The sequence below is a fragment of the Falco cherrug genome, chromosome 6 (assembly GCF_023634085.1).
Source record: "Falco cherrug isolate bFalChe1 chromosome 6, bFalChe1.pri, whole genome shotgun sequence".
Lineage (NCBI taxonomy): Eukaryota > Metazoa > Chordata > Aves > Falconiformes > Falconidae > Falco > Falco cherrug.
In genome coordinates this window covers 25,470,225-25,479,055 of record NC_073702.1, presented here as the reverse complement: position 1 = coordinate 25,479,055, position 8,831 = coordinate 25,470,225, and the positions used below count along the sequence as shown (strand labels likewise).

The following is an 8,831-nucleotide window of genomic DNA, read 5'->3' as shown; positions in this document are numbered from 1 at the left end:
ACAGACACACTTTCATCACTCCCCTGGTGGAAAAAAACCCATCTCTTGGTTCATAATCTGTGGCAGACAGGTTGAGTGGCGTGGACCTGTTGACACCACAGGGCAAAACAAAACATGAAAACCGGAATCTCCAGTGAAAAGAGATTGACCCTTGGGACAAACTCCCACACACATTTCTATACAGAGCTAAGTGAGCAGAATGCTTGAAAAAAAAAAAAAAGGCTAAGGGGAAGCGGTCCAGAAAGTGCAAGGGGTAGAGTCGTAGATAATCAGTGCTTGCATTGTAAGCTAATTTTCTACTTTAGGATTTGATTCAGCCACCAGCATCACAAGTCACTGAGTTTCCCATTAAAAATAGATCTGGATATACACCTAGGGGAAACCTTGAATGTCTGCTTTACTGGAAATTTAGTTACTCTGCCATTTCTTCTTATTTTAAATTAGGGTGAAAGTATATTTGTAGATTTTCATATTTAAAAATGCTTGGATTTGTTTTATCTTATTTAATTGTGGGACACTTGTAACTGCATAAACTGCTAGTTATATGGCATAATACTTAAATAAATCATTTTTGTAATCGGTAAGATTATCTACTGTCTGATGTTGGTTGAACTATCCACTGCTTTTTATTCAGAGTGTCTACAGTGTCATAGCAGTCCCAGAAGGAGAAACTGATTCAAGTGTCAAACTCTTGCAGTATGGCAAACAACAGAACTTTAAAAAAGATAACTTGTTCCCACTGGAAATTAAGACATCAAGAATAAAGTAAAATATTTCAAGTATTATACTGAATACTGTTATTGACATGGTGTAAAACATAGTAGCAATAATATAAAAATCATATCCCTTTATGGGTCAAAATGAAGCTTCAGAACTCAGAAATGGAATCTGGGAAAATTCCAAAAGGAAGGACCTTGAAAAATGTCTACTTCAAAACTTCTTTGTCTGTTCTGAACCTTCATCATATTTTACAATTATTTTTTTTTTATTTCATCCTATTTCACTTTTTATCCAAACTAACAAAAAAAGTCCAACCAGCTGCTATTTTGTAATGCATATTTGAACTGGCATTTCCTGAGCTTATGAAAAACAAAGCACTCCGTTTTACTTATATGAACAAAGATGCTCTATATCCCGTGTATAAATATTAATTTTTTACAGTTCTCTGTGACACAAGACAGTTTAAAACTCACAGCCAGGGAGGACCTGCTGCTAACCTGCAGCATGTCACAAAACCATATTTTCAGGGATAATCATGTCTGCTGTCAGGGCACAGCAAGGACCAGATGGTCCATGAATGATGACAAACCAGGAGCAGAGCAGGATAACAAGGCAGGTGGGAGCAGCACCTTCCACCAAGGAGCCAGGGTGTGGAGTGGCAAATCCATGTGGTGATCAGGGTCAGACATCATCCAGTGCTCTCCGGGCTGTTCACAGTGATACAGGGCTCTCACCAGCAATGGAGCTCCCCTTGGACTCAGCCCGCTAAATGCTTTACCTTTGCCAAGTCATCTCCTAGAAGGGGGATGCACATTTGGCCTTGACATCAATAATACAACAACACAGACTTAGCAGCTAAAGGTGCAGAATATAGTTCAATGAAATATGCGTTTTATTTGAAGAAGTCATTCAAAAGCATGAATGAGTGACTACATTAAAAAAACCCCAACACCAGACCCTGTTATTGTTGCCTTCTTAAAAAGCACCAACATGCCCCTTAATTAAGAATAAAATAAATAAGGGCGATGGGGAAATATTTATAAGGAAAAATCATCCATCAAAAAAAGTACAGCACATACGAGTAGTCTGGGAAACCTCAGTGCATGCTTGCCAGACATGCTCCAAAAGCTTCCATACAGCCACACAAAATGAGAAATTATATTACAGTGCAGGTTTTAATGCACGTGGAAGATACCCCAAATAAAACTAATTTACCAGTAACTCCAAATTCCACTGAAAGTAATGGAAGTCTTACCATGCACATCAGCAGGCGTCATGCAGGCCAAGCACCACATGCAACATTGATTTCTGCCTCCAGCAAGGGTCCACCTATGGGGGTCAGCAACTGGAGGGTGAAAGAAATGATGAAGGGCTCATTCATTTCCAGCCCCTCCATCATTTCTTGCCCAGTTCCTTGCAGGGGTAAGATGTGCAGTCTTTACTCCTTGCAGGACAGGGGGAGACCGTACACACTAGCCTTGCTCCCCTTGCCCAAATAGTGAAATAAAGACTGTTGAAGACAACGTACAGGGCTCTGACAATACAGCTAATTTCCTTTCTCATATATCATGAGCTGCAAAAATATATCCTGAAGAACATGAAAACCGGGGGAAATAAATGTTTTTTCCATTGACTTTATTTTTCATCTTAAATTTTAACAGAAATTGAGACTGCTTAAATGCTCTACACATCAAGGCAATCTTTATAAACATCATGTGACTTCCAGCTAAAATAGGAGAATCTGGCATCTGAAAAAGCTTCCCACCTCCTCAAAAGGCCTCTTTTCATGTTTCTGAAGGAAATCGAACATTACAACAGAGACTTTCAAAACCTGGGTGAAAAATAAAGTTAGCAACTTCAGGACATACATAATGATGGAGCTCCAGATATCTGTAACTCAGGTTTGGACTGTTTTAATATAGCTACAATGATTCAACAAAAGTACGTTGGAGATTTAAATGGTTTCTGAGGATTTCTATAGCAGGCAGAAAACAATCATAATATTCAAAAGGTGCTATTCTAAACAAATTGCTTCAGTGGAATTGTTACCTCCCTGCAAATTCTGTAAAGAGTCTTTGAATATTACTGTAGAGCCATTATTCGCATCATTTCATAGATTTCAATATATAGTTGGAAGAACACCTAACATATAGGAATCATACCTACCTTTATTAGAAAGAAAGTAAAGCAATCAAAGGACCATTCATTTCTTAGAGTGACTGCTCTGGAGCTGGGCCGATATTCAAATATTATGGGAATTTACTACTGATGTTCAAAATTAATAGCAAACATATATATATATATATATATATATATAAAAAATGCATTCACACTCACAGAGTAACTATAGTAAGCAAAATGGTTTGTTTTCTTAGGTATGTAATAATAGCATTGCATCAAATATTGTCAGACTCTGTAGATATAAACAGAATTTTATGGCCATCGATTGTTTATATACCATAGCACTGTAGAGTTGATGAGCGGGTCTTGCCTCGTGGTAGTGAAATCTCTGGGACCACTGCCACATCCACTGTGGATATCCTGTAGACCAATCTCCCATAATGATCAGATATGTATTTTGATAACTATGTTATACAAAGGATAATTTCTCCTTAAAAATCATCTTAAACCACCGTGTAAGATATTCCTTAAAAAACACAGTCAGAGATTTTGCAGTCGTCTTTCTATGCCTAGCAGCAAGGTAAGATATGCAACTGGCTCTTAGGAAGATCCAAAGTAATTCATCGTTACCTTTGTGAAAATATGTTGTTGTTGTTTTTTAAAATACGCATCATATTTTCCATCACATGCAATTGTAAATTGGGTACATAAATTATTTGTGCAAAATTACTTATTAATGCTATATACATAATCAGGAAAATTTTGGAAACCTCTGCTGTTTTTCAGGGGGTCGTCCTTACAAACTGAGTAAACATGTAAGCTGTTTTCCTACCAAAGGGAACTACTAGCTAAACTGGTTTGATGAGATTCATTGTCTATTTATGAAGTCTGCCTTAAATTGTGGAGGGCTGGTATTCTGTTTGTTTTGTAACAAGATGCACCAAGATCATCTTATACAAATGTGAAACGTGCTTACTCTGAGAAATTATTTGGGTTCTGAAATAGTTCATGCACTGAATCATGTTCAGCTAAAGAATTCAGAAAACCAAAATCTTACTTTTACCTTTAGTCAACCCCAAAACAAAACACCCATCTAGCTGGGATCCCTCTTTCAGTACTAAATTATAAGAACTTTGTCCTCCCGCAGCACTAAAAAGCACTAAAACTCAGTTTACTTAGGTGCCTCCTTGTCATACATCTGTAAATACACATTACAAAATTGGTAGGACTCCTTATTTGTTGATTTGCTTTTACAGTTTAAAAAAAAAAAAAAGTTGTAATACCTTCATATCCAAAAAACTTACAGTAATATTTGTACTTAACTACAGTATACAAAATATTTGCTGAAATATCCCTGTAGCACTACAAGCAATTAACATTTATAACTAAAAATTTTGTTAAGCTAAAATATCAGGAATCTACTTCTTCAGAAATAATCATTCCATCAACTAGAGGCCAAATTCTGCCTTCCCTTACAGCCACACAATTGCATTTGTTACCTGTTGTCAGAGCAGAATTTAGCCCCAAACCACATTTTTATCTAAATACATATATTTTCCTACAGAAAAAACCAAGCTATATCTTATCACTTCCCTTCTGAAGGGTAAATACTGATATTTGAAATACCTAAATTGTATTTACAGCTGTACAACACTGATGCCACATACTTGCAAAATACCGCTTGTACTCTATTAACATGGCGTAACTTGTACAATCCGCTTAAAAACTTGCCTTAATATAAAGAAAGAGCAGACAAGCTTAGACATTTTCTTTGTCAAATTCACAGACAAAATACATGGTAATATGACATGCAACATCATTCCATCCTCCAGATGCCACCATCTCCACACAGTCCTCTTCGTCATAAGCATTGTTGGGCTCCCCACTGCGCCATTTGTTGAAGGTCTGCATGGGCGATCTGTCAGAATAGACAAAATTTCCCTCTTTCTCTAGGTCGTTAATCCCAATGAAAACTCTGGTTAGCCCAGCTTGGTTGATGTACGAGGCAATCAGATTGTTGGCAGTCTCATCCTTGGGCATGCTCAGCGTTCCTCCTCTTCCATGGCAGTAGAGTTGGGCTTCCTTGTATCTTTTCTCTTCCTTCACCAGCAGATATATCTTATTATCTGTCTCACGCACACCAGCAACAGCTGCGGGGGAGGGCAGTGCTGAAAAGTGAGCACTCGCATTTCTATAAACCAAGTTACTGTACACCCCAAAATAGCTTCACAAGTCAGATGTGGAACAGTGACGTTTTCTATGAGCAATTACACTGGTAAAATGAGGGAACAAGAAAGGAAAATATTTATATAAAATTAACCTACCATTTTTTATGAATTTTAGTTCTGTCATCAGCTGGGCCACTTGGATATCCATTTCACCAATAGCCTTCCTTAGCTGGCTGCACTCACAGGGGATGCCTGTGAAATGATACAGACACACCAAAATCAAAAAGCTATCTAATTTCAATAATTATGTAAACAAAAGGTCCCGCCTGGCAGCCCTGAAGAGGGCTGTCTGGCAAATAACAGACAGAAACCTAGAGCCTTTGCTACCCTGCACCATTGCATGGTTCTCATGAGTGCCCTGGCCTATCCAGAACAGCTCAGTTCACGTCCCATGAAGCTTCAGCCTTGCATGATTAGTGCTAACCTAAACACAGACAGATATTCCCTGCAAAAAAAGATACAGATTTTTTTAAAACAAAAAACATTTGTCAAAATTTTTCATGTTGAGTAAAATTATTCTCTTCAGTCTTCTCCAAAGAGCACATTTTCCACAACAAAAATCTGTACAGCACATTGTTTGCCTGTTCCTCAGGAGGAACATAACACAGTAGATCCAAAAGGCTAATGTTCCAAACATGTAAAGCGCATAATTACCTGCAAAATGTAGTTCTGTACTTTTGAAAGTACAGAATTTACAGTACTTCTTCTAATAAAATAAGACAATAGAAAACCATCTATTAACCCAAATCTGTATTAGTTTGACAAAGATAATCTGAATGAGAATACTATGAGAGTGAGTTGTTATATCTGTGAGCTCAAATTTCAAAACAAGGATAAATTCCAGTTTCCGGTTCTGTGTGTAATTATTCAAATCTGCATTTGACCACCCAATTAGTCAGTTTAGCTGTCTAAGTCAGCCTAAGCCTAGGGTACTTATACCGCAAAACTGTGCTTGATGACTAGGTATATGGTACTCTGGCTCAAGAATTAGAGTGACAGATTATCTTCTTATGAGAAAAGTAATTGCTGTACCTCACCTTTGAAAGAACAAATTGGGTAAAATCTGAATCTGCTACTTTTGTACGGCTTACACTTCTTACACTAGGCTTTGACATTTTTCTCTGGAAGATCTGTATCCCTGGTAATCTCCTGCTTCTATAACAATAATCCATGGAGGGCCAGGCACTTCCAACTTTTTGTTGGCTGGAAGCCAGAGTGTGATATGCATACATGTCCCTTGGCAATGGTGATGAATGATACGGACAGTTGCACTTTAGTTCCTGCTAGTCTTCAGGAGTGATTATACCTCCGATAAGCTCTGAGACATTGCTTCAACAAATACACTACAAGTCCAGCAACTACTGTACCTTCAATAATTCTAAGTAATTCGAAAATATTGCAGTGAAATATTACAGTGCCTATACAAATATTACTCATTATTTCTCCCAGTATGTATTTTTGGTGATAATGCATGCACCTCGTAAAATCCTTCACATACACAAGGTGTGTGTCATGGATTACCTGGGTCACCATTAGGACCTGGTGGTCCTATGTCACCATTATCTCCTTTTTCACCTAAAGACAGGAAAAAGAATGTAAATCTAAGGCAGCTTTTTTGGTCAACAGTTCATTTAGCACATACTTATTTTTTCTGTAGTAACATTCAAATGTGGAAAGTAGAAATATGCCCAAGGAAAAATAAAGATTTTTCTGTCCTAGGTGTTCCACAACAGAGGCCAACCAAAGCTGTGAAACTTGAACACAAAGAACATGTACCAATATCCATTTTGTTTACATTCATGAACTTCACAGAACCAGTACGCTCAAACACTGCAGAGGGAAAAGGGCTGGATACGCTATGCTGGTGCCTAGATCTAGATTCATAACCTAGATGCTTAAGTAAACATTGGTTCAAATGACTTAAAGTCACATAGGAAGCCTATGGAGTATGCAAGATCAGAATTCAAGTCTTCTGGCTCTTAAAATTTGCCAGAATACAGTGCATTTTCCCATCTACTTCTTATAACTGTCCACACTTGTGTGATGGTGCACGAAGTTCTTTACTGAGCCTTAAACCAGGATTCTCACCCCGTTTTAAGGCTAAATATACTGGTGTCAGAGCGAAAGGTAACTGGCTGAGAGATCTCAGTCATCTGGCTGACTACAGTGTGAGAAACTCCCTATTATAGTAACCTCTGAGACTTATTTTTCAAGCCCTGTATTTTTCTCAACCATAAAAGATCACAGATTTTCCAACTGAAACATAAATGGAAAAACAATTTAACTAAGCGTACCTTTTGAACCAATAGGACCAATTTTTCCATGCCGTCCCATGCTGCCTTTCTGTCCTTTGTCCCCCATTTCTCCTACACGTAACAGAAAGACAAAAGACACAATGTAGTCTGATTCATTCAGATTCTAGTACAGATGGATCAATGGATTAAAGCTATCACAGAGTTGAGAAGACCTAAAGGATCCAAGACAGATCCAAGCACAACTGACAGTTTCATCTAACACAGTAGCTCTACAGTGAGGGCTGAATTTGGGCTTAATGGCTTATTTATACAACATAGACACTGTGGAAGCAGCCACATGCTCATTTTTTGCTCTTGCATTTGAAGATTACATTAATAAAAAATGAAAATTAATGGAAATCTTACATAAACATTTATACATATATATATCTATATACATGGGCACATGCACATGTTGATAAAAAGTCTGACTCAAGCCAGCAATGTAGAATTTTAAAGACAGTTCTACAGAATACCTCAAAGTGCCGTTGTAGCAAAGGAGCTGCTAAAAAATCATATTGCTCAGCTGTGTTTTTACAAGTAAAAGGCAACTATCCACCTCCTAAGGTCAATTGACATTGCCAACAAATCTGCATGAACCAGCCAGTCACCTATCTGTCTTCATGAGGCATACCCAGAAATCTAATATAAGACAGCTTGATTCACTTGCTTTGTCTGACTTTGACCTCTTTTCTATTAGTTGTACTTTCCTGTGTGATGCAAAGTGAATATTAGAATGGCTTCAGGGGAAAAAGAATTTGCACTAGAACAAGGCAGTTTCTTTTTCATCCCTGTCTTCACAAACCAAGCTGAAGCACTGCTAACAAAATGTGTGTCACAGTCCAAGTATAGGTGTCACTTAATAATAAAACAGATAAAGCATGCCTGTTACATCATATGCTTTTTCTGGATGACATTTCTCAAACATTATGAAAAATAATTATCTTAATGGTGTGAACCTGAGAGAGCTTTAGCCTGTAATAGCAAAGCCTCATTCAACCCCATGTCTACAGAGCTCATCTACAAGTTTAGAAGATAAGCAGTTGAAATGAATAAGCACTAGTCACCTAATATAGTAAATACATGAGGTTTACACGTGGCTGAAGGTTTTCGCTTAAACTAAGCTATTTATAGTCAATAAAGTCTACATAGTCCAAACTTGTCAGATTATTATTTCTAAACGATACTTCGGTTATGGTATTGGTTTAAAGATTTCCTGATTTGTTTTAGGTAGACTTTCTGAGACTTACGAAGTGAGCCCTGTTGTATCATTACACTCACTATGCAGTGAATGCGGCAGAATTTGCCTGATGCTGCAGCCCCAATGGCACAAGGAGCCTCAGGAAACAGTATCGCATCTCAGTGTACATTGGTGATACCCTTTTCTGGGTGCAACACCGGAGCAAACTAATGCTTTCCCATCAGATTTAGGCCTCTTTGTATCATAATTTCAAGGAGAAATCTGGCC

General features: G+C 37.8%; 1 protein-coding gene across 3 annotated transcripts in view; it reads right to left on the bottom strand.

Annotated features, from left to right (window-relative positions):
- Nucleotides 1-2,338: 2,338 nt before the first annotated feature.
- The window catches only part of COLEC11 (collectin subfamily member 11), a 41,675-nt gene continuing 35,182 nt past the window's right edge, over nucleotides 2,339-8,831 (bottom strand). For 2 of the 3 annotated variants that reach the window (XM_027800989.2, XM_055714595.1), the window contains exons 4-7: nucleotides 7,364-7,435; nucleotides 6,591-6,644; nucleotides 5,166-5,261; nucleotides 2,339-5,009 (exon numbers count right to left, since the gene is read on the bottom strand). In XM_027800989.2, coding sequence (XP_027656790.1) covers nucleotides 4,600-5,009; nucleotides 5,166-5,261; nucleotides 6,591-6,644; nucleotides 7,364-7,435 — 632 coding nt within the window. In that variant the 3' untranslated portion in view covers nucleotides 2,339-4,599. The remainder of the gene's footprint in view (nucleotides 5,010-5,165; nucleotides 5,262-6,590; nucleotides 6,645-7,363; nucleotides 7,436-8,831) is intronic. The other variant, XM_005436150.3, reaches the window with a different exon arrangement.